Source organism: Lepisma saccharinum, chromosome 19 (assembly GCF_977018435.1).
Source record: "Lepisma saccharinum chromosome 19, izLepSacc3.1, whole genome shotgun sequence".
NCBI classification, from domain to species: Eukaryota; Metazoa; Arthropoda; class Insecta; order Zygentoma; family Lepismatidae; genus Lepisma; species Lepisma saccharinum.
The window spans coordinates 55,233,316-55,259,479 of record NC_139247.1 but is presented as its reverse complement, the minus strand read 5'-3'; the positions used below and the strand labels follow the sequence as shown (position 1 = coordinate 55,259,479).

Sequence of the window (26,164 nt, the reverse complement as noted above, 5' to 3'; positions counted from 1 at the left end):
ATTGTCCTTCTTTCCTAATTGTGACGATTAATATGCAAGATGGAACTGATAAAATTTGCGAAGGGACAAGCAGAAATACTCTTTCTTCGTTACGTTACAGTCCCGTAAACTAAATACATGTTTACATGAAGAACTCAAGTGTAACGTAATAATCAAAATGTAATTGTAGACAATACACTTGAATCTGTTTCTAAACCCATTTATATAGGGGTAACATTAATAAATAATTCGGACATTAAGTGAAAGCGATATTATTCAGGTAATACATGTTACTGCTATATTCGTGAACCCTTTTGTTCTGGACTAACATCAAACATTCTAAAGGTTGAAATATACGAGACAGTAATTATGCTTGTAGTTGTGTCGTGGCCCCTTAAATTAAATCGGCCATAAATTAACAGTTTTCGAAAATAAAATCTGAAGAAAGATAGTTGGACCTGAAAGCTACAAAAACAGGGAATTGGAGAAGATTATGGAATTCCTAACTGCGCCATCTGTGTTCATCTCTTGATATTATCAGAATAATTGAATCAAGAATACTAAGGAGGGCGGGTAATATAGTACACACGGGGAATTATAGGCAGGTTTACAGGATCATTGTTGGAAAACCTGACGGTAAGAGACGAGGATGAAATAGAATAAAAATATTAAGATGGATCTGAAGGATATTTGAAAGGATAGTCAAGAGTGGTCTAATGTTGCTCAGGATAGGGGAGATGGAAGATAGATGTTGCTGCGTAAATAAACCTTCTGGTTTAGGAATGCCAGATAGTTAGATATTTAAAAATGTGGCCCGGAGGAAGCATTTACTGACTAGAATCTTAGTTCTCATCGCTTTCATCATAAATTAATTAGCGTAGGATGTAAATTCAAAAATTTCATTGTTGTACACTGAAGTGATTCTACTTACCTTTACCTGAGTTGTACGGCTCAGTAGTAGTTGTGGGGAGCCTAAAGGGCGTTGACGGGTGAGGAATTGCTGAAAGTAAGTAAAACACCACACGTCAATGTCACCAGAATCATTATCATGCTGAAAAAGCAATTCTGGCTAAGCAGCAGGACAATATGTGTGGCAGGGTTTCCTACATTCAAGGTTATAGGCTTGGAAGCAAAGCATGCTTTGTATAACACTGCTCAACATTATTTTTTTCATAAGGAAACTAAATGGCGAGTCTAGTGTACTTTTTGCCCTAAATTGAAATATGCAATTAGAATTTTTCCATCAGGAACAGTTTATCTGCGACAGCTACTTTTTGAAATTGAATGTAGCATTCTTTATGGGATGATTTAATCTGTATTTAACGTATATGCAGTGCTTCTTTTCAAGATGTATAGGTATTGTTAACCTAGTTCGTTCATAGATTTTTCAAAGTTAGTTTGAAGGCTGTGCTGCTGCATAATAGCAATAAATTACCATCAGTACCTGTAGCGCATGCAGCTGGTATGAGACACATGGAAATATGAAATTGCAATATCTGTGGAGACTTGGAGCCTTACTGCTTGGTTTGCAACTTGGATACACTATATTTTGCTGTATCTTGTGTGAATGGGACAGCAGGGATAAGAAGTGTCACTACATTAGAAAATTGTGGCCTAAATGTGGCAAATACTACTTTAGTGAATCCTGAAAAACAGTATTTACCTCCATTGCATATCAAAGTGGGATTCATGAAAAATTTTGAGAAAGCAATGAATAAAAACTCCGCTGCATCAATGTACTTGAAATGTAAATTTCGCCTCTTCAGTGATGCGAAACTGAAAGAAGGAATTTTTATGAAGCCACAAATACGATCACTAATGGTTGGCGAAAATTTTGAGGAACTGTTAAATCCACTAGAAAGAGCAGCCTGGCAGTCGTTCGAAAATGTATGTTGCAATTTTCTTGGAAATCATAAAGCAGAAAACTATCGTGACATAGTGACTCATATTGTGAATTCGTACAAAGCTGTGGAATGCAACATGTCCTTAAAAATACACTTCTTAGAATCCCACCTAGAAAATATTCTTACTATCAGCGATGAGCATGACAAGCGTTTCCATCAACAGATTTCTGCAATGGTAAAAATGCACTAAGGGAAATGGAGTCTCCGTATTCAGACTGACTACTGCTGGATCATGAAGAGATAACAAATTCAAAATATACCCACAAATCATTATCTTCAACGCTTTAAGTAAGCCAGAATGACCTATTAATACAAGTGCTAATTTTAAAAAATTTGCCACAAAAGAAACCTGCCTCATGGAAAAAATCTAAAAATATATTCGGATTCAGCATGAGAAGTAATTTTAGATTCAGTTATTTTTGTTCTTGTGAAAGAAAAAGGTTAAATTTTTGTAGACCAGTGTAATGGAACTAATTTAAAGATAAACAATTCAAAACATTCTGGAAATACACAGTGTGGCTATTGGAAAACGTGAATATGTACTTTGAATGCTGCCATCTATCGGTTCAAAATATAATTAAAGGGTTATTGATATTGATATTGAATTTAAAATTTTGGGAGCGTCAGCACTTAGGCTATTTTGCTCCCGTCACATTATACGGGGGCCAGCCCCTTATCATTACAAATAACAACTCTAGCGTTGCATAACTAAAAATGTTAAAATATTCTGACTTGTGTTAAAAGCTGAGGCCGTAAACGGGCACTCAGCACACACAAGGACAACAAACAGGACAACACACACAAAATTATACTGGCCATAGTGCCAGTCGCCAGAGCCTCGTTAGTCTTTAGTCCAGGGTGCACTACGTGGAAGTGAGGTTGACTCTTGGGCGCCTACGTGGAAGGTCACCCCTTACACCCCTTAAAGGGTTATTACTGGAACTGATAAAGAAGTTGCGAGAGTACTTAAAATGAGCCTTATAATACTGATTTACTGATGATAAAATTAACAAGAAACGTCAATTGTTAGTGGAATGCATACATTTTAATTAAAGTGTGTACGTGATTGCTTAAGTCGAACATGATGCAGACATAAACAATATTTTTAAATTCAGTAAATATTCACGTGCATTGAAAATATGAAAGTATAACCTCATTATACATTTTATGTTAGTGTAAGTATGTACCTATTAATACTAAGTGGACGAAAATATACATTATATTCTACACTGCAAGGCAAGATAATGTATCATTCGGAGACCAATTACAGTCGAATTGTTTCCATAACCGCACTGAGTTACAACTTCAAGATATGAATTCAAATAAAGATTGAATTACAGTAAACAACATACAATGTTAAAAATATTTGATGTAACATGGAGACAAGCCAGTTGACAAACTGATATCTACGGTATTTCCTTATACGGGGAGCATGCAAAACAATTGTCGGTTGTATCATGCCTATTCTCCAAATGTTCTGTTATTCTGACCCAAAAGAGATTACTATAGTAACAGTCATTAGATGGAAAGCACTTAACTAGTGAACGAAAGTACAACATAATATTTGTGCAGCATTTTAAGAATTAGTTTTCGTTTCTTATAATTCAATGAAGTTTACATATCGCGTGCCGTGGTCTCATTTGAAGGACTTACTATTTCCTTCATCTCCTAAAATATAAGCGTTTCGACAGTTACAGACGATGAATAGAACGCTTATAGTAATATCTGATGATATTTTCCTACAACTGTTATAGACCGTGGCGTATCAGCCCGTGAAGGCCAGAGCCTACCAACCGAACTGCCGGCCTCATGCCGCAGCAAACGTGGGCGATCATCCGAACCAGTTACGGGGTAACGTGTGGTCAGCATGACGAACCCCTAGTCGTTGTTGTAGGTTTCCATGACAGGGCTACGCTACTCATTCGTAGCTCCCCATGGTGTGTGGCCACCGGCCCCATACACAGGCAGAAATCTCAGGAGAAAGGTTGTTTACGCTATCGCCAGGAGATTCGAACCAGAGCGCGTCACAAAGCCCGAAGCTTGACACCATAGATGCCACGGTACGGAGCTCCCTACAACTGTAATTTAACCTTCTGTGCAGGTAAGGTAAAGTACAGGAGATATTCGCCGGATATTTACATTTCTGTGCTTCCTTGGCGCGGGCGGGAACTTCACTTCCGGTTTTGAAAAGAATAACATGGAGTTCAAAGGTGTGAAGGTAGTGTCCTACAGACAAGGCGTCAATTATTATGTGGCTTTTTGTTGTAACATGAAATCCGGAACAATTAATTTTCCTCATGTATTGTTGGAGATTTATCTATAAAACTACCCACGTTTATTCTTTCTTTATAAAAAAAAGTGCTCCCCTGTGCTTAGCACCACGCCATGAAGGCGTATAGGGGGTGTGGGGGTAACGCCCCACACTTTATATATTTTTTATATTTGCATATAGCTTCAATTGTTTATTTGTGTATATGAAATTCCTTAAGAAACCTGCACTCCCATTGGTTGATTCATTCTGATCACGATATCTTATTACCGCCATATCTTTGCACTCTTCAGTTTCAGCGTTCGTGGAGAAGCAACTCGGGCAACAGCCGGAAACCGTCGCGGACAATTATGGATACCGTAAGCCTAACGTGGCTACGTTTCATTAGTGGCGTATTATTGTAACACCAGCTGCAAACCTCGCGAAAACAGTTTTCCTTAGGCAGGAGTGCAGGGAAGTGTAATTAAGTGTTATGTGTATATACATTATAATACATAGTTATAGTCATCAGTGTGTGTGCCTGTGTTTTCTTTGCAACTCCCAAGAAGATCGCCCTATAGTTAGGCCTATACAGGGTGTCATTTTAATGGCGCCCACGGACCACAGATTCGTATAGAGGACAGCAAAACAAACAACATTTCTTAGTAACATTTTTCTCGTTGGTGCGTCGTTTCGGCGCTACAGCCGTTCAAAAAAGACCGTTTTGCCGCCTGGATGCTGACAACCCAACACAACATTTGATCGTATCTGTGACGTAATTTCCTGCGGCGAAACGGCGCACGGCATGGTTGCAAGCAACACACAAATTTTGTGAAAAATGATAAACTACCAACTACATTGTTAGCTGTAAAACGAAGCAACAAATGCGTCCAGTAGACCGAACATCATAGCCTACCAGCCAGAAGATCAGCAGACATCTCAGGGGAAGGGGAAAGTGAACCAATGATATGAGAAATAGTAAAAACGTATTCAAAATGAAGTGTTAATATCGGATTTTGTCCCAGCCTACATGTCAAATATCAACAACAATAAATTTTATTGGACTTACAGCTTACATGTGGCTGTTTACGCCCAGCTACATATCAATTATATTTGCAATCTCTTTACAAGGTTGAAATCTACGGGTTTGTGTCCAGATGCCTTGTGGTACTTTTGTGCTGATAACGGAAGTATTCGAGGTTCACGTTGTTACATTACGACTAAAACACGTACAACCACATAAACAACGTAATGATGAATCAGTAACGAATTTACTGCCCTGTTCACAGTTGCAAACTAATACATGTGTATCCGGTGCATAGATAAACACAGTCGTCGGAGAGTTTATATTACTACTGCTTATATCCCTGTATTTTCAACCATTTTTGCCACTTGCCTCATAATGCCCTGAATATATATTATATTATGTGTTGCTTACCTTTGGAATTTTGAGTTCTTTCAATTCTATTTTGTCATCTGTTCAGTGTCTCACAGACAACTAGCATCAGAAGGACGAAGTGGATAAGACTAAATTGTAGATGCCAACTTGGTAACTACATTTGCAAATAATTGACATGTAAGATGAGACAAAATTCGATATGACCACTTTTACTTGAATTCGATTTTCATTCTACCATTTTTTGTATAGTTTGTTTACTTCCTGTAAGGTTACAGAACGTGTTTTCTCGTTTTGTTTTACGTTACATAATGTGGCTGATTGTAGCTATGTAATTTTTCACAGAATATGTGTGTTCCTGGCAACCCTGGAACGCATCGCTTCACGACGGGATATGACGTCACAAATGCAATCAAATGTTGTGTGTGGTTGCCAGCATTCAGGCGGCAAAACGGGCTTTTTTGAACGACTGTAGAGCCGAAACGATGCACCAACGAGAAAAATGTTACTGAGAAAAGTTGTTTGTTTTGATGTCCTCTACACGTTTCCGTGGTCCGTGGGCGCCATTAAAATGACACTCTGTATAATCCATTACAGAGGGATTCTACCGGTCAGGTTCATCATATATTTTTGGTCATCAACGGGCCAGGTTCCACAGTCATTTATATTCCTCAGCGGGCCATATTCCGCATTCAGGTATCTATGCATCGCTTTGTGGCAGACCCGATGCGGAAAAATCAGTGGATTCAGGCAGTAAAGCGAAAAGATTGGAGACCAACATAGAGAGTAGGCAACACTACATCACCGGAAAGTAAACCCAATCAAAATATTTGAAATGTTTTAAAATTATAATTGTCTAATGCGCATATGCTGTTATAGCAAATTTAAAACAAATAACTGTTATTCATGTCATGCATGTTATAAGCCGTGATAGAACTAAGTCCTCCCCAAGACATAAAATTATGCGGGCTGTGTTTGAGTACACAATTTCGAAAATTATCCATTTACTATTTTAATCGAAGTACTTCAATGAAAGTCAGTGTTATCAACTAATATATATCACCAAACGAAACCATTGGTAGAAGATCAACATTGTCTCGGAAAAGATTACGTAAATCTTCATCCAAAGGATCTGCAAACTTGCCAATTTTTTCGAGGTACCTTCTTTGTTAATATCACATAAAGATTTCAAGTGATCTATTTGTATCCGATCTTTTTTAACAAAATAAGCTCAAAGATAATCTGTATTCTACTTGTTTATACTAGTAACTTGGTCAAACCGAAAGTTCTTTTCTCGACTTCCATAATCGAATTGTCTGATCGATTTATTTTGTTTACCCAGGACATCTCCTGTAGGAAGATATCTTCTAATCACGTCTCCTACAAATGTCTCTCAACTTCTTTGCACTAGAAATATATAGTACTAGAATGTGGAACTAGAAAATGTTTAAGTATTGTACTAGACTTGTACACACAGGGGGATAGAAAACACATACTGTTTACTGCATTATGAACTGCAGTTTAATTGCCTTTCAAACAATGGCCATACTTGTTTCAATTTAAAACGCTTCGAGTCTGTAGCACATGTGAGAATCATTCCCATCTGTTATTGGCGGATGCATTTAAATAGTAATTTCGTTCATACGTGTAAACGAATGGATTATTACCGGTCCTATCTTGTTATCCAATGACAAATTTGGATTTTATTATCTTGCAACTCTTCCTCAATATTCGCAGCATTGTTTATTGTCCAACTCCAGAGTAATGGCATCGTTAATGAAATGGAAGTGAAACATTGGTTCGTTGTGAAAATTGTGTAGTTTTACAAACTAAAGAATCAGTCCAGATATGAATTATTGCTACGGTTAGAACTGGTTTAGAGTTAATTACAAGATAGAGTCAACTACAAACCTTAATTTGTTTTAGTTTCTTATCAAATAGATCTCTGTATATAGGTTTGCTACAATTTAGCACAGCTCTACTGCTGATCTATATATATATTCAGCTTTGAGTTAGTGCCTGTATACCTCCAGAAGAATAAGTCTTTGGGTCTATGGGCCACTGCCAAGGCCTTTCTACCCATCTGCCTGCGAAGTGAGCCATTGTCGAACTTTCTCCTCCATTAGTAAACTTGCTGGTGTGGTAAGCATGCAGAGATATTAAATTCTCATTTGCCGAGAACTTTCTGTAAGTTTTAGGCTGACAGAGGGCAATAAACCACTCCTCTTCACTGGTGTACGTGTGTAGAGGACACGCCATGTTTAAAATAGCGTTTTGGAGCTCATTTGATCAGTGTTGCAGCCTTGAGGTCGTTTTGTAAATAACAGTTGATACCTCATTTAAATTTGACCTGTTTACAATCTGCCCTACACTTCTTGTTGCACTTCGATGAATTTTGAGAAGGGGGTGCAAAGGGATGCATGTGCGTCCCTTAAATTTGTTCCGCACCCCCTTCAGCACCCCTTTTTCAAAACCAATTTTCAACTGTTAACTCTTTCATAGAAGAAAAAGTTTGGAATAACCAAAAACTGCTTCTGGCAGCCAGAAACTTGCTTAGACAAACGACAAACAAATGATTATTCACCAGTAGTAAATGCTCTTTAGTAATCGAGTTAGCAAAGAATTTGTTCAAAATTATTATTATTATTTATTTGAAGTAGAGTTACATTTAAGTATTCATAGATTAACATATTAATTTGTAATTTAAATGTAGCCAAATTTCCCTCCTTTCTCCAGGCAGTTCATTCCACGCCTTACTTGTCAGCGATGACAGGGATTTTGATCCGTATCTTTCCTTATTACATTTTGGTACTTTGATAGTATTGGTATTATGAGATCTCAGATTGGGATAATGCATGTTACTAGATATCATTACTTTGCCGCTTAGCCTTAGTAAGTGGTTGTATGTGTGAATTACCTGATGAATTTTAAGTAGGAACGTATAATTTCGCCTGGATTCAAGCGTGAGTAGTTGGAGCTCTTCTCTGCTTGCACGTGCGTGGGTGCTGTATATCGTACACTACGAATAGCCCAATTTTGCATTTTATAAACTTATTGGTGTTATTTCTATTAATCCCATAGAGTACAGAGGAACAATAATCATGTAATGGCCTAATAAATTCTTTGTAGAACGGTAATTAAGTTGGTATTGCATACAATTGCCAAATAGCTTAACCAAATGCTCTTTGTTAATTCAACCAAATTATTTTTTTCTGTGTTGCAGTGTCGTCGTCATTTCAATACATATAATATTTATCATTGAAGAGAGACGACTATTATTGTATACTAAAGATGCAAGCCATTGATGCTAATCTGAAAGGGAGCCGAATTTAATTCTCTGTACATGTAGTCGAAGCAAGCAAGAAAAAATGAATCAAGTCATTGGCATTTCGGTATAACACGAACCAAATTTATGAATATGTTAAAGGGGTATCTCTCTCAATAATGTATTTATTATGAGAATTGGATTTGTCATATTGAGGTTTGTTGTAATGATATATTGTACCAGTGTTTGTGATACTTGTTTTGTGTAATTCAGATGAAATGTGTAAATATCTGAAAATTTCTGTTGTCACAGTTAAGCAGTAAACCTGTTCTGTCACCAAGATGTATGTGTGTGTGTATATATATATATATATATATATATATATAATGTATTATCTGTCTATGTTTGTGAATATGTGTGTGTGTGTAAAGGAGGAAGGAGGGAGAATGTGTACGTGGGTACATACAAGTTGTAAATGAAAATGTAATATTTTGATATTACCTTCTGTAATTGGAGACTTGTCTTTGTTGAAGGGAAATAAGTAAATAAATAAATATTTTCATAGTAGCCTACTAAAAGTTTATTGGTATTTCATGTAGTGGCTAAAGCTTGCAGGCATGTTTCATTTATCCTTTATTTTAAACATCGCACCACCAAAATTTCAATTCCGCACCTTAGCATCCATGGATGGTTAATCCTGGCGTCGCCGCTGATTTTGAACGAATTAATTTGGGTCGTGTAATACAATTGTCCATTTGTATTGGACCGGATCGCATCGCGTTGCATCCTGGAAAAATAGGAAAAGGAAAACCGAAAAAGGGCAGGAAAGGGCCACTACCGGTGGCAATAATAAACAAGAAAACAGAAAAATTCAATTTGAGAAAACTTCTGGAAGAAACCGTTAGTTCTGGTCTTTTACCTGCTTCCATCCCATTGTAGGTCGTTCAAGATTTTTCTCCAGGGGATTTTTTTTTTCGTTTGTTCTCCACCTTCTTCTTTTTCCTTCCTCTGGTTCCTTCCCCTTCCTTCATTCGATTTCCGATTCGGTTGACTCTCATCGAATCTCGAAGACAAATGGCACCCCTCAGAGACCGAATCGGGCTTCTCACGGAACCCATTCGAGCGATCGCGTAGAAACATATGGTGCTCCGGGTTTTCACCTGATTAATGTCGCGCGGCGCCAAACTCGGACCGGTCAATGTGGCGGCAAGTTTTCTGTTTGCATAGAAAAGGAACCTTCGCGATGATTCCTCAAGTTCCGGATACTCAAATAACACTTTTCGGCTCCCCCGAGTTCTGGTATTGAGTCGGCGGCAGTAAACACCCAAGAGGGGCTCGCTGGACAGCCCGCGTACAATGAGACTCGCATTGAAAAACATGCTTGACAAATGTGTGCGCTCTACCAAACTCAATAGTCACCTATCGGTAACAGATCTCTCCAGCCGTGCTGGTAAAATGCTCCTCTTTGATGCCGCAGGGCTCTCGGAGGACTCCCTAAAAGTCCGCCACTGGATCGTTAGGGCAGGAAGTGGTTTCTCTATAGACCGGCGGCTACCCTCAATGTCCACTACTGTCCAGAGATCCATTAAAGCTGTGGCAGGACGAGATGGTCCAACCCTATGCTTCTTTTAGCCACGATCCATTACCACCACGGAAGCTGTTGTGGTGGAGGAGGAATTTTTGTATGGCGCGTTGGAAGAGATGCCACAGGAGTGCTGGTTTCGCCACAATAACTATTAGAGCTTCATACGCACGTTTCTCGCATTGCTAATAAACCGATTTCATCGAACAAATAATCGCAGAGATTCATAACTCTCAATTCGTGTAGCTGATCATCCATGAGACATTGCAATTAATAGGTCAACAAAGAATACTTTTTTAATTGCCAGAGATGTTTGAACGAATTTTTGATATTTTGGTTGTTCTGAATCTAAAATGAACAACAGTTTTACCAAGTTGGCTCTAGTTCTTGAGATACTTAATATCCTTCAATTTTAAGTTTATCTCAATACTCTTAAGAGCTGTAGATGTTGACATGAAATAGGACATGGCTTTCACTTTAGAATATAAAAATATTTCTCTAGTCATCCATTGCACAAAATATATATATTTTTCTTTATTTGTTTCATTTTTGAGTTTTATTTCTATTCTTGAGGGGAATGAAACATGAGTTATTCACAAACAGGCCGCGTAAATGATCCTGATGGATTGTGCTGCATTTGTGGTGATTATTCTGTGCAGAAACAAAGGGTACAGTCACTGACTTTGTAAAGGAATCATATTGAAGTAGTTTGTTAAGTTTTGGATAAAGGTGGCGATTGTTTCATGACATCTGTAGATCCTTTCATGGACTGAGTGTTGAGAAACTAGAAACAGGGATCTTTGATGGGCCTCAAACTCGTGAACTCATTAATGATTCAGATCTCTCAAATTTTAAGTATGATATTGAAGCTTCTAAATGATTCAGTTATGTTTCAGTTGTCAAAACTTCTTCGGCACAAACACGAGAACTATGAAGAACTGGTGCAAAACTTGCTCATAAAGATCAACTATTTTGGTATTGATATGAGCATAAAGATAAATTTCCTCCAAATCCACTTATCAGTTTTCCAGATAATCTTGGTGATTTTAATGAAAAACAAGGGTAAGGTCACACCAAGACATAAAGGAGATGATGGATGAAATATTGAAGCAGCTGGGATAGATAATAAATAGCAGATCAGTGGTGGCGATTATGAGTGTTGTGAATGACATTTCCCACTCACTTCTTGCCTCCGCACTATGGTCTCTTAATGATAAGCCATGTCTGCTAAGCGACACTAAACTGTCCTTGCACCTGCCCCTTCCTCCCTCCCCGGTTTGGTACCCAATCATCTCTAGTGTGGCAGATTATTGCTGGGATCTTCAACGTGATTGTTCCGACATCCTACACACAAGAAAACCTCAGTAACAACGTTGTAACAACGTTTTTCTCATCATTAAAGTGACTAACAATGAGATTTCATGTATGTTTATGTTTTTTAAAGGACAGCCATTACTCAAAAACTAGAGCCAATGTAGAAAAACTGATATCATATTCGCCCGACCCTGTGGCCGAGTGGTTAGCACATCGCGCTGCGACGCCAAGGGTCCCGGGTTCGAATCCCGGTCGGGCTTGGTTGTTTGTGAATGTCCATTCATTAATTTCATCATTTCATCACTCATCCCCATCTTCGCAAATTAGCCAAGAGGCACAAAACGCGAAGTAAAATAAAACAAATCAATCAATCAATCAATATCATATTCGAAATCACAATGGCCTATACATCGAACGGTAACAGTTTCATACATCGGAGACACATTTCTTCAATTTTACACAAGAAACTACTTACGGAAATGAGTTTCTCCAAGGTTTACAACCTTCGTCGATATATATTCTTCCTAAAACATCATCGTACAATGCAGCAGAACAATAAATAATCACTTTTCATGTAATAATATTGCGCATTTTGTGAAAATCGACAACATCATGCCGTTGTTTCCAAGATGTACCTGCAGATGGCTCTAGCGTCGGAAGTCACGCGATCTCGCTAGTGGAATCAGGGTTTCCAAACGCGCAATTTTTTCGAGAAACGCGCGGTTTTTTGTCGAGAAAGGAAAATGTTTTTTTCGATGAATTTAGGGGTGAAATGAGTGCTAATGGAACCTAACCTAACAGGCCTAACATAACCTCGTGTGAATGGTTCGTGGGGCTACCCGTGGGTGGTTTTTGGGGCTAACGTCAATGGTTTGTGGGGCTACCCGTGGATGGTTTTTGGGGCTAACGTCAATGGTTTGTGGGGCTACCCATGGATGGTTTTTGGGGCTAGCGTCAATGGTTTGTGGGGCTACCCGTGGATGGTTTTTGGGGCTAACGAACAATGTTTCATCAAAATGTAAAAATTTCCAGACGTGACCCCCGGTTTTTTACAACTTTCATGCACAATAGAGTTGGAAACATTGATATTGGAAAACAAAAGAAGCGTTATCATTCGCAAAGCAAGCGATATGGCACCGTGACGTGCTTTCCGTAGCATTAAGGAAAATGGTTTATTTCAGCAGAAAAAGTGTTTGCTTTCGTGCAAAAAGCATAAATGGCACCTTCCACTATGTTCCGCAATACATAATTGGTAAGTACTAACCACGAGAAAGACAAAATGTCCGATTTAAATGTGTCTCCGATGTATGAAACTGTTACACCGAACGATTACTGTAATTTCGCTAGCAATAAAAAGTGTAACCAATTTAATCAGTGCTACAGTATCACACACAAAGGAATTTCGTCTCTATTCTCAATTATGCTAAGATTTGGCAGTTTCTATTTATTATCTTCACGAAAACATTTCTGGTAAATAGTTTGGAGAAATTATATTTCTAATTATGAGCTGAGCTTATTAAGCTGCATGAATATAGATGCAATAATATATGTGTATCGAACCACCGCCATCTCGTAACAAAGTTATTCTTTAAAGCACGTGTGATCCGAAATAATTTTGCCTAAATGAATGGATTGCAGTAAATAACCAAACAGAACCCTACTCTGAGAGTATTGACTGTATGGAAATGTTGATACGTCTTATGGAAAGAAAGGAGAGTTACTTCATTGGAATTTGGTGCAATTAAAAGACTTATCTAAGGTAAAACAAATTTTATGACTACAGACAGTAACAGAAATGCAGTGTGACTGTACCGATATTGCTTCAGGTAAAATCAGTAATGAGACAGGATTGCAGTTTAAGATAAATTTAGCTACCTGACAGAAATGCAGTGTTGATGCAGATGTGTCTATTGATAACACATTTAGATAAAATCAGATGCCTGACAGGGATATAATGTTGATGAATTGATAATATTTCAGATAAAACGAGTTTCCTCACAGAAATGGAGTGTAACACTTCAGATAAAATAAACTAACTAAGAGAAATGCAGTGTTGATGATTTGATCACACTTCAGATGAAATGAACTACCTGACAGAAGTACAAACTGAATCCATTGATAACACTTCACCTGATAGAGTCACAGTATGGAACACTTCAGATAAAATTAACTACCAGACAGAAGTACCAGGTGGTTATAATTAAAGTGACGGTGTTCAGAGTGGTACAGCACGGGCTGTAATGAGAGTAGCAGTCTGAAACTTCGTAGATATGCTAATGAAGCAATGCGCTCGCGAATTATGCAAAAAAAAAAAAAAAGTTCCAATTCTCGCCACCAGGGTAAAAAATGGCGCTGTAAGCAGTCGAAACGTGGAATTTTCCGTAACTCTGACGTCAAAGTCGGTGACATTGCCTAACCATTGTGTGAGCTCCCTGCTTGTCATTGGTGACGCTTGTTGCTTTTTCCTTTAGTAATGTTCATGTAATTCGCATAGTGAAATTGTAGCGATATTTTATTACAAAGAGTATTGTTTTCTGCGATTTATAGTGTTTTTCCTGTAACTATACCACGTTTCGACTGCTTACAGCGCCATTTTTTACCCTGGTGGCGAGAATTGGAACTATTTTTTTTTTGCATAATTCGCGAGCGCATTGCTTCATTAGCATATCTACGAAGTTTCAGACTGCTACTCTCATTACAGCCCGTGCTGTACCACTCTGAACACCGTCACTTTAATTATAACCACCTTGTTGTACATTGTTGATGAATAGATCACGTTCAAATTAAAATGAACTACAGGACAAATACGGTACTGATAAATTGATAACACTTCAGAAAAAGTTTTGTACCTGACGACAGGAATAAAGTGCTTAGGAAAGCGGGCATTAAAACTTAAAGGAAGTAAGGACGAAGCATCTTAAGAATAGCTAAGAATGCAAACAAGAAAAAGGAAAACAGAGAAGAGGAAGGGATTATATACGAAGTGAAGTGTAAAGAATGTCAGAGTGTGCACATAGGAGAAACAAAAAGAGACTGAGAGACAGGTTGAAAGAACATAGGGATGATGTACGACTTAAGAGAGAGAGAAATGCGATATTCAAGCACACGAGAGAAACAGGACATGACATAGAGTGTGATGAGGCTACGCAGATAGGAAGGGAGAAGAGAGTACTAGTGAGAAAATGGAAGGAGGTCAAGGAAATAGAGAAGAAAGGTGAAGAAGACACAATGAACTGGAATGGGGAACTGAAGATAAACAAAGAATGGAAGAAGGTGTTAGAAAGAGTGGAATGGACAAGAGCGAAGGAGGAGAAAAGATGGAAGGGGAATGAAGAAGAAAGGATAAGGAAAAAGAGCGTGACACAAAGAGTCCAACCACGTTCCAGATGAAAGGAAATGTTTATCTAAATCGCCCGTCAGATGAAACAATAGTTGACAAGAGGAGGCCACCTACTGGAACACCTGGAAAGGAATGTTCCAGATAAACAACTTTCTAATAATATTGTGTCTGGAGAGGAGTGATTTTTGTGTATATATATATCTTCCTGTTTTGTACCTTATTTCATTTGTCAACAGTACATAGTCTGAAGAAGACCTTGCTAGAAGGTTGAAACGTAACGTTTAGTTTATGATTTAAAATACAATAAATTCTGCCTTGGTCAGCATATTGAGATTTTGTTATCATGGAATCAAGGCTTAATGGTGTTATCAAAGGAAGAAAGTGTAACACTTCTGAAAGGTAGATATATTAACATGGAAGAAGTGCTGCTTGTAATGTTACTCGACAACTTCAGACATGTTTTAAATAATCTCATTCCATTCCATTAACCTTGGAGCAGTACTTGCATAGAGATATACGTGTTATTACCATTATCAATATTTCTTTCTACTGCGAAAACTCCAGTGAGGACAGCATTTACTGGAATTAATGTGTCAACGGATGAGGCTCGAGCAGAGAAACATCACAGATAAAAGGACATTCCCGTGGTCCAGGGTGTGGCTACAACTCCCTCGACAAAACCTCATGTTAATTTCCATTTCAGGGGGAGTGGACAGTCTCCTCAACTTTACACCAGAAATCGATCTCATATTGCCGGGCATTTTCCACCCCTTGCTATCAATCCTCTCTCTCTACGATCCGGGGGCCTTTTCTCATTCTATTGTGTTCGGGAGAACGGTGTTGTTCGGTTCATCAAAATCCTTTCACAGCATCCAAAAGCGCACCCCGTAAACTGATCTCCTCATGATGAGATTTCAAAGCTTAAGGAAAGGGATGGGGATTGACATCCCTTGGCGTCACACTGGCTACGTTTCCAGGGTGCGGATGATATTAGAAGGTAAAAGAAGACGGGGGTGGGTTCGTAAGGGGGGGGGATGATGAAGTCATCACCAGTTTCGGGGTGGACAGCGGGATTCCTAGCTAGCCAATCACCGTCCCCTTTGTCGCAGCATGGTGTTGAGTCACGTGGTGGGTTCTTGTTTCGAAAACCGATGATTACATCCCAGCGGTGGGTGTCGTGTGATTGTATGTGGGGGTTATTGTTGACTTATTCCCCTAAACAGAAGACAGGCAATAGCAGCGGGGGGGGGGGAGTAGGGATGAAGCACGCAGAATGTGTCTTCGGGAATATTACAGATATAACTCTTCTTCAGCGACACCCGCAGTCGTTACAATACCTCGTATGATGGAGCTGTGTTTAGGATATTGACACAATATACCAGACAGACATTATTCTGTAATGAGCTTCGTCACACGTAAGTGCAAAATGGGTTTGAATTATTTTGGTGATGCTTAGTCGGGTGGAAATTATCATCTCGCTGTTGTGTATGTCAACACCGTACCGAACTGTGTCAAATAGGTCGTGCACAGGCAAATATGTAGAGATTAAATTCATCGCAAAAGCAGTTTAATCCAACCCCTGTGGCAGAGTAGTTAGCACAGCGCACTACGACGCCAGGGGTTCCGGGTTTGTACCTTACGAGTAATTTGATTTGTTATTTAGCGTCGCCTTTCTGCCACTTTTGGTTAGACGCGACGAGGACGGGAGTGACGATATGGTGAAATTGATGAAGAGACACTCACAAAACAACACCCATGCCTGGATTCGAACCCAGAACACTTGGTGCTCTTTGTGGGTGTCCCTTCATCAATTTCATCATATCATCACTCATCCTGTCTTCGTGATTGGACAGAAGTATCAGAAAAGCGAAGTAAAGTAAACCAAACCAATGGAAAACAGTATATAATGACTAAGTAGTGAATAGGGACACAACGTACTTGACGTTTGAAACGGACAATTAATTTAGAGGTAACAGAGTTCGTTGAATGCTAGATGTTCCTGAGTATTATACTCATTTCAATTGCAGTAGAAGTTTTTGAATAATCGCTTAGATTAAACACAGATGAATATCTGGTATTGCAAGACAGCGAAGTAAAGAACAAGTATAGAAATCAGTTTCTTAACAAATCTGCCGGAAAAATATTCTACTCCCACACAGTCTCTGCAATATGTATGTATATGTGTATGTGTGAATGTATACATTTGTGTCTTTATATATTTGTGTTTTTATACTTTTTACTTGTTGTTTACCTTACTCATTCAACCTATACTTTACTATATCCACGCTTGTTTATTCTATATTATATTGCAATCAGAGAGCTACAACTACATGAGGAGTTTCAAAATACGTACTATGTGTTGTGAAACATTTTATTGACAATCGAAGCTAAAGCATATTAAAATTATTGTACTGTAGAAAGATATTCCAAATAACAATGCCATGGAAGATTAGCATCTAATCGGGCATCATCCATTGTCTGGTAATTCACAGATTTATCATAAGTTCGATTCTACCCTCGAGACTATGAGTATTTAAGACTAGAGAATATGTGATCATGGGCGTCTTCAGAAATGTTTGTCGAGGTGGTAGTTAATCTTTAATAAACCTTGAGTCGTAGAAATCATGACTATTATTATCATCGTTATTATACAATAATAAATCCAACTCATCCCAAATTATTATTAAAATAATATTATTATTATTTAATCCCTGAGAAAAATTTTCTACGCCATCCACCAGATGAGTAAATATCCAGCACAACTGCTTTTTCAATATCTTTTTACATTTTATAGAATTAGTACACTGAAATGCATAGATATTCTGTTTTGTTATTAACTTTTACATACCCCGTTCAACAAAACGCTTGAATATAGGGAGAAATGTTTAACCTCCAACATAAAACTGTAGGTTTTTGAATTTTGAGCACTGTGGAATCATTTATTCAGAGGATATAATCTGAAAATATAACCTGATTCCTGCATTTTACATTATTTTTTTCTACTAAATACAGTTTTTACTTTTCTTGTGTTCGAATACTAAGTGACCTTTGCTTCTGTTATTAACAATAAAAATAACAAGCTTTCTGTATATTTGTAACTCGAAATAAACGTTATCAATTTTCAGGTCTGACCCGTTCGACCCCCCCTCCTGACGTCAAAGCATGAAAACGTAAGGGTCAGTTACGTAAAGAGAGAGAACAGAAAATATATGATGCCCAATTAAAATTTAATTATAATAAACAACAAATGCCCAAATATTCACAGAAATGACAGTATTTTAACACAAATACTTACCATACAACTTTATATTTCCGTCCGTGTCCCCTAAGGAATTCTTGGAAACACATTTATAAGATCCATAATCTGCCGGCCCTATCCTCCTGATGGTCAATCTCATGTGGACTTTGTACGCAGAATCAACCAATTCTGATTCGTATTTGTCTCCTGAAAAAATACAAGAATATTAGTTTCATGTAAGTACACAGTAACCATGCTACCACAGTGTATTTTTATCATTATGTTTTTTTGTGGACATGAACAAAGCGTTCGATTTTGTAAAGCTACTTCTTAAATTCCGTTTATTATTACTGACTATATCAGTGGGTTGCAAGAAAGTATTCAGTGATAATTCTATGATACAAGAACATGATAACCCTCATCTTCTCTACCATTGTTTTTTCAGTGTATTGACATTGAAAACCCTTATCAAACTTGATTTCCATGACAAGTATGGCCAGCGCCGCTTATAGAAGATAATTATTGTGTGAGCCATCGGTATGAACTACTTAATAACGTTACGATGGTGCAATTTTCATATTGAATAATAATGATTTCTACGAATCTACAACCACAGATTTCTTAAAACATTAATAAATGTTTGCCTTTGTTAACATGAATACATTGCAAGATAAAAAAATCATGCAATTCAATTTTGAAATCAGGATATCCCAATGACATACGCGTATTATCCATTTAATCTAGTAGTCGCTATGAACACTTTAATACATATTCCGTGAGGTCAGTTGGAGAATGTTGTCCTCCTTTAATCCACAAGGCCGCATACTCTTTAATGGACACGAATGATTTTTCAGTTGTGCATAGCTAAGAAATTGAATTATATATTTTCTCGGAGTTCGATAAAAGCCTCCCTGTCTGGCAGGAATGGAATAATTTTCTTTGCCGGGGATAAATTGTCTTGTGAGGGTAATTCCCCGGCATCCCCCGTTAATTCGCGCACTGAATAACATCAATACAAATTAAGATTATCATTGATTGGTTGAGTTGGTGTTTTAAGTTCACTTTATGCACAGTAAAGCTAATTGGGACTAAACCTACAGCTTAAAGTAGGATCCGAATCACTATGTGCCTCCACCGGGTATCGAACCCTTGACCCTTTGATTACAAGGCGGCGACGCTACCACTGCGCCATCTGCGCCCCTAAGAATATAATAAACAAAACATGTTTAATACATTAATGAGGATACAATATAACCAAGAATTGGCGAGATTTGGGAGTCAAAAACAGAGTTAAAATAGGATTAGTTGTAATAAATACGACCACCCCAGTCGCTCTTGAAATACGACCACCCCAGTCGCTCTTCATTGGTCACGGTACTACACTTACAGACTCGTCTTTATAAAGATATCCGAAATTCACACTCGCAATATATGCAGATGATACAACTGTATTCTAAACCGTTCCAAATAAAACTGGAAGCCAGTTCCAACCCACTCTTTGAGCAAGCATCAACAAACCACCCAGAAATTACCAAAACGCAGAGATCCCAAAGGTGAACTGCTACCTTTTAGCCAAACCACAACAAAGACAACAGAGTTTTCAATATCTTTGTGCTGTAGTATTCGATAAAACATTTTGGGGGAGGTATGGGGAAGCGTTGAGCAACGAATTCACACACAAACAAACGCCCCTTTGAAACAGTGGCGAAGAACAGGTTTAATTAGTAAACGGTAAACAAGTTTTCAAACACGTTTTAAACTCCACTGACACACAGAGGGTTCTATTGGAATATATATACTCTGTGCATCGTTACGTTTCCATTTCTTCTGTGATTTTACGTACTTGGTCGATAATTTTAATCCCCCACTAGAAAAAAAAGGATTTGATATTTTCAGCAAATTCCTCGGAGATTTACGCAAAACTTGGTAAGATATTTCGTAATCAGAGATCCCTAGCGTAGCGACCCTCGTGAGGTCATGAGAGGGTGAGGTCAAGAGGAGGGTTGGCCCGTGAGGGGGAGGAAACGAGCCGAAATGACTGTCTCTTCTACGGTTTCGGTTAGCACTAAGGGAATCACTGGATATATTGGGCAAAGACTGATACTACACAAGAAAAACTGACAGTTTATTTGTATGGGCTTGAATTGAATTCATGTATAAATTACAGAAGTAGTTGTAAATTTAGTGAATGAACAAGTTTCAGGGATGTACAGAGTGGTCACAAAGTGGGCTTATCCCAGGCGCGGCTCGTGCATAATTTTCCTGGGGGTTCACCAAAATTATGCAAAGTGGACTTATCTAAACCTTTTGAGACACTACACGCTTTGGTTCGTAGAGATAGTTCTGGGAAAATTATCAAATTTTCTCCGGTAGATTACTGACAAAGTTGATTTGCTTTATGTTCAGATAACAGTGACAGCACCAAGGAGTGTGTGTGTAGGGGGCGATCATTTTAATTTAAGATTTTCGTATGGTATTGTATTTAGGGGTATCTCAGAATTCAGAAAATATTCTCGCCTCAATTTTGCCTCTTCCACTCTTGCCAACTCTTTTCTGGTCCCACCACTGGCAAATAGACTATATTATTGAAACTGGATCCTGAACCTACAGTTAAAAAATACAAATCTCGGCCTGCTAAAATGAGTATGTATCAGTAATCGAACCCAAGACCCCTTGATTACAACATAATTCTTATATAACTATTCGAAAGTATATCGCTAAATTAAAGCGATTAGATTCTATTCTATGCAATATGTTAACTTCTCGCACAGCAACAACTACACTCCTTCCAATACACAATCCACCTCACTTCACTCAACGTATCACTATGCCATATATATTTCAATCACCAGCCACGCACTTCAAAACAAACTAACAAGTATGGAGACAATGACACGTAACAAAGTTAAATGCGCGCGTCCCTTCGAACACCCTCTCGCGCTAGAGTATAACTGATCGCACGAAACCCAAACAACTTTTTGGTCGTCTTCTGACGTAAGTGCGAAATGCCTTCATTGTTAGGTTAGACTTGAATAAATAGCAAATATTACATTTTTGGTCAAGCACGGTAAACCCCGAAAATTGAGTGTATATATTCTAAGACAACTAAACCTAAAAAGCCTAACATGTCAGCGAAAGCATTTAGTCTGACGTAAGAAGACTAAAAGGTTGTTTAAGTCTTGTCCGATAAGCGACCACTCGCCCTCACGCTATTTTTTACTTTTCGGCTCCTTCCCCCTGAAGTGTTTCCATCTTAAAGATGAAAACTCTGAATGTGTAGGCAAGTTGTTTTCTATCATATTTATCTTATTTGTCCCATCATCTTTACTTCTAGCTTTCGTATGGGGTCACCTCTACATTTATATTACACCCTCTTCATTAATCTAATAAGTCTTGTAAAATATAAATAATACAATGAGAATGCCAAATGAATTCAAATTGAAACACATAGTGCAACACTGGAAGAGAGAAGAGCGTGATTCACTCCAGCTCGCTGGTGATCCTACGAACTGCGCATGTCCGTTTTGACGAGACGGCCTTCCTCCAGTCTCAGACTGCATGTATTTTCGCCATATGTACGCGTCGAGCTTCTGCTAGCCGTCCTAAGCTTTTAGCATGGTAGGGGTTACCTTGCGGAGGTTCAGCGGAGACTTTGCACGAAACGAAACTCGAGGGGAGCTGAGTGGCTCTGGCCCGCGGTTTCTTCTTCTCACTAAGAGAATTTGCCACTCTACGCTTATGAACATCTCAGTTATTGTTTATTTTGTATATTACAGGGGGTTCACTGCACATTTGCGCTATACAGCCAACCGCGCCTGGCTTATCCCCCTTTATTTTCGACACTCCGAAGGTTATGGTTGAATGCTTGATATGGACACGGACCCCATACTTTAGAATTCCGGAACATGTGTATGGAGACTGTCATTTTAGTGGCACAGCTGAATTTTGAGCTTTAACCCTGACAGAATTAACTAAATCAAAAAGACTAGTTACAAGAAAACTAAAGGATAAAATTGAAGCGTATAAAGATGAGAAATATGTTGAAAATAAATTTGTTTGTAATCCATTCACAACGAATTCTCACATAAAATTGCAAAGAAATTTTAGAAGATTTAATTTCAAAATTTTTTTTAGATCACCAATAAGTTTGGAACAGGGTTTCGGAGCGGAACGGATCAACGCTCCGGCTGCTGCCCACGCTCCGGAGCGAGGAGCGAGATTCTTACAAATGGTTCGCTCCGCTCCGGATCGGAGCAGAGGAAGTTGGAAAATTTCTCGTTCCGTTACGGAGCGAGCAGCAAAATTTCGGGAACGGTTCAGTCCGCTCCGGAGCGGAGAGATGCCTTGGGACGCTCCGCCCCGGAGCGAGGAGCGATGTTCTAAGAATCTCGCTCCTCGTTCCGGAGCGTGGATAATACGAGTGTATACAGAAAACTAACGATCAAAGGTTCCGAGTACATTAGAAATTTGTTTGTGGAATGTGTACCACATTTGAACTTTGCCCGTTATTGTTGTTATTAAACTTATTATTACGAAAACTAACGCCACGAAAACAGTCCAGTCAAGATCACGTCACCCACTTACAGTGTTGCCAATAAGCAGGAATAATCCTTAGACAATACATCAGAGAAGACGAAATCAACCGCATACGTACAACGCGCAATGTATCAACTGTGAAGCGTAGAAGAAGTGTGGTAAACCTGGAGGGCCAGCCAGGGATGTGGAGGAGGCAAGGGGAAGCTCCGATCTTCAGTGGACTGTTTTGGTGAAGAAAGCGATAGTACTATCCATATTATTATTACTATTTTCATAATAATTTTTACTACTCTACTACTACTACTTCTGGGACAATGTATTTCAATAGCAGGTGTACCAGCTGTGGTTTTATAAGTTGAGAGAATGGAACCACTCTCTCATTTTCAGCCACCAGGGATCGCGACTGTAAGTCATTTCGGTTCGACTTCTAGTTCGGGCTAAGCACTTCGGCATATCGGCCCAACGTTACAGGCCATACGACGGGAGAAGTGAGTTATTCCGGAATATTGGTTCGAGTAACAAACTACTGCAGAGAATCCATTCGACCTTCCAAAGGCCAGGAGCGCGCAGAGGATAGACGAAGCAACGTGAACAGAGGAAGGTAGGCAGGCAGACAGGTGTTCATGCAAAACACTCGCTGATGTATGATTGCCATATCTAACTTTTTTTTACGCTGGTTATCTAGCGAAAGGAGAAAGTTTAAAGTAATTGGAAATTCAGTTTGCTAATTTTAACTTTTCGACTTTTGAATGTATGAAGTTGAAAATCGGAATCCTGCTTATTAATGTTATCGTAAACAACGCTAAATAGAAAACGTTTTAATTTGAAATACAGAGTTGTCATATCTATTTTTTTCAAAATTCTGACACTAGAAAGTTGAAAACCGGCAAACAAAAAATGTAGGGTTGCCACATTTGGTTTAATATTATGGAGGTATAAATTCAAAAATCGGAATGCTGTTTGTATACAGCCTAACAGGAAAATTTAAATAGTATGAAATACAGGGTTGTCATATTGATTTTTTCCCAATTATAAAGGCAGGAAGTTAAAATAGGTATTCAATGGTTATATATACTACTCCAAAAATAACAAAATAGTGAACTTGTAAAACACAGAAATGTCTGGTTGCCATATCTAAAATTTTAAGTTTGTAAGCAGTAACCTGGAAATCGGCATTGTGGTATTAAGAAAATTGGAAAATTTTGGAAAAACAACGAATGTAATGTTGCTATATTTAACTTTCTGAGTCTGGAAAGCAAGAAGACGTATACGTATAAAATATTTTTTTCTTATTGAGTACGTTGTACACAGCAAACTGAAAGCAAGTTTTCATTAATGAACAATGTTTAGTCAGCAAATAAGTCGAAACAAGACCTTAATAACCGTGATAAACACAAAATGTAATATTACCTACTTGCATAGGGGCATGGCATGCCCTGAATTTTATGGTTTCATTTTGAAAAACAGGACTGCTAGGAATACGTGCCTCACTGATGGCATTTGATTTAATTTTTGTGACTTAGCGTTGCATTTTGGCCACTTTTTGCTAATCGCGACGATGATAATGAGAGAATTGATGAATGTGTACTGACAAAAAAACAAGTAGTGCACTGTGCCCCTATAACATAGTGGTAACAACGTCGCCTTGTAACCAAGGGGCACTGTGTTCGATATCCGGTGGAGGTACATAGTAGCTCGAATCACACTTTAGGTAGGATTTAAACTGTATGTCTATTCTCGATAGCGTATTGTTGAGACTTAAATCCACCAAAAGTCCATAACAAAAGGCATCGTTTCAACATGTGTTGAATATATAATTGCAATGTGATACGCCTTGTTTATTTTGGCCATATGTAATATTTTATTTGTTTTCTGTTAATTTCACAGAAATCTGTTTGATTTATTTATTTTCTGTAATATTGTGGTTTGTGTTATCAAATTTTATTTATAGTTTATAGACTTATGTGTAATTAAGAGTGGCATCGGAAGCGGAAATCATTTCCGGTTTATAAACATTTGTAGAACTGTCCAATCCTTTATTGATTCCGTTGCCCGGACAACAGTGCGAGAAAAGGAAAAAGTAAGTTGAGTTGCATGATATGATGTTAAATTTGTGAAAAACACTGTTATAAAGGAAACGTCGCAGCTTAATAGAAATGTGATTGTGATTGTGAATATTGTTGTTTTTTTGCAGGGATTGTTTAAGGTAAAATGTCTTATTAAATTTGTAAAATGACAAGAAACTATTTATTTTTCAAATCGTTACGTCAACTCAACTCAACTAAGATTTATTGGACTTACAGCTTACAGGTGGCTGTTTATGCCCAACATACATTATAAGTTCATAAGATACATTTTTAATATAAATTTTACACACAAAGTTCATAAACGCTCTTAAATACAATTTTATATAACTACATTAACTCATTCAGTAACAAAAATATATTATAATTTTATATCAGCTTTTCTCAAAAAAGCAAGTATAACATATCCAATTCTAATATCTGGAGCATACAACATTGAAGTCATATTAATAGGGAATGGAACATTAATTTTTGACAATGTTTTGTATAAAGTCTTTCTTCTCTCTGAGTGAATTGGACATTCCAAAATAATATGATGAGCATCACCCCTTAAATCACCACAGTCACAATTCGGAGATTTTAAAATGTGTATTTTAAATAAATGATGATATGTTCTCGCGTGACCACTTCTTAGTCTATTTATTAAAACAATTGCATTTCTTGAACCTTTACAATTATAAAACCAAGGTTTTTTCCTAGTGTAATCAACATAAGGACGATAACTTTCACCAACGCTTTCTAATGCATTATTACACCATAAATTCCATTCTTCAAAAATTTTCTTCTTAACCCTCGGCAGAAGATCTGTGTAATGCAATGGTAACTGGATTGTTTCATTCATCTGAGCAGCTTGTTTTGCATATCTGTCTGCTTGTTCATTTCCGTAAATATTAATGTGTGATTTTACCCACACATAATGAACTACCTTTCCATTGCTAATTAAGCTATTAGTTGCACGAATACAATTGATGACATATGGTGAAATTTTAAATACATTTTTATAATTAGATTGTATTGCTTGTAAAACACTTTGCGAATCAACCAGTATTAGAAATTTCTGTTCAGGAACTGTACCAATATAAATCAAAGCTTGATATACCGCATATATTTCTGCTGTAAATATGGATGCCTCCACTGGTAACCTAAACATTTTTGATATATTTCTTTCAGTATCATAAAGAGCTGCTCCTACTCCACTTTCAGTTTTAGACCCATCTGTATATATGTGATAAAAGTCTTCCTAAGATTCTCTAAACTCAGCTGAATGGTTATATTTCG

The 26,164-nt window shown here is 37.9% G+C and overlaps 1 protein-coding gene across 3 annotated transcripts in view; it reads right to left on the bottom strand.

Moving 5' to 3' along the window:
- The window catches only part of LOC146002875 (lachesin-like), a 606,899-nt gene that overhangs the window by 18,786 nt on the left and 561,949 nt on the right, over positions 1–26,164 (bottom strand). For 2 of the 3 annotated variants that reach the window (XM_083140902.1, XM_083140904.1), the window contains exons 7-8: positions 18,324–18,473; positions 911–979 (exon numbers count right to left, since the gene is read on the bottom strand). In XM_083140902.1, coding sequence (XP_082997028.1) covers positions 911–979; positions 18,324–18,473 — 219 coding nt within the window. The remainder of the gene's footprint in view (positions 1–910; positions 980–18,323; positions 18,474–26,164) is intronic. The other variant, XM_083140903.1, reaches the window with a different exon arrangement.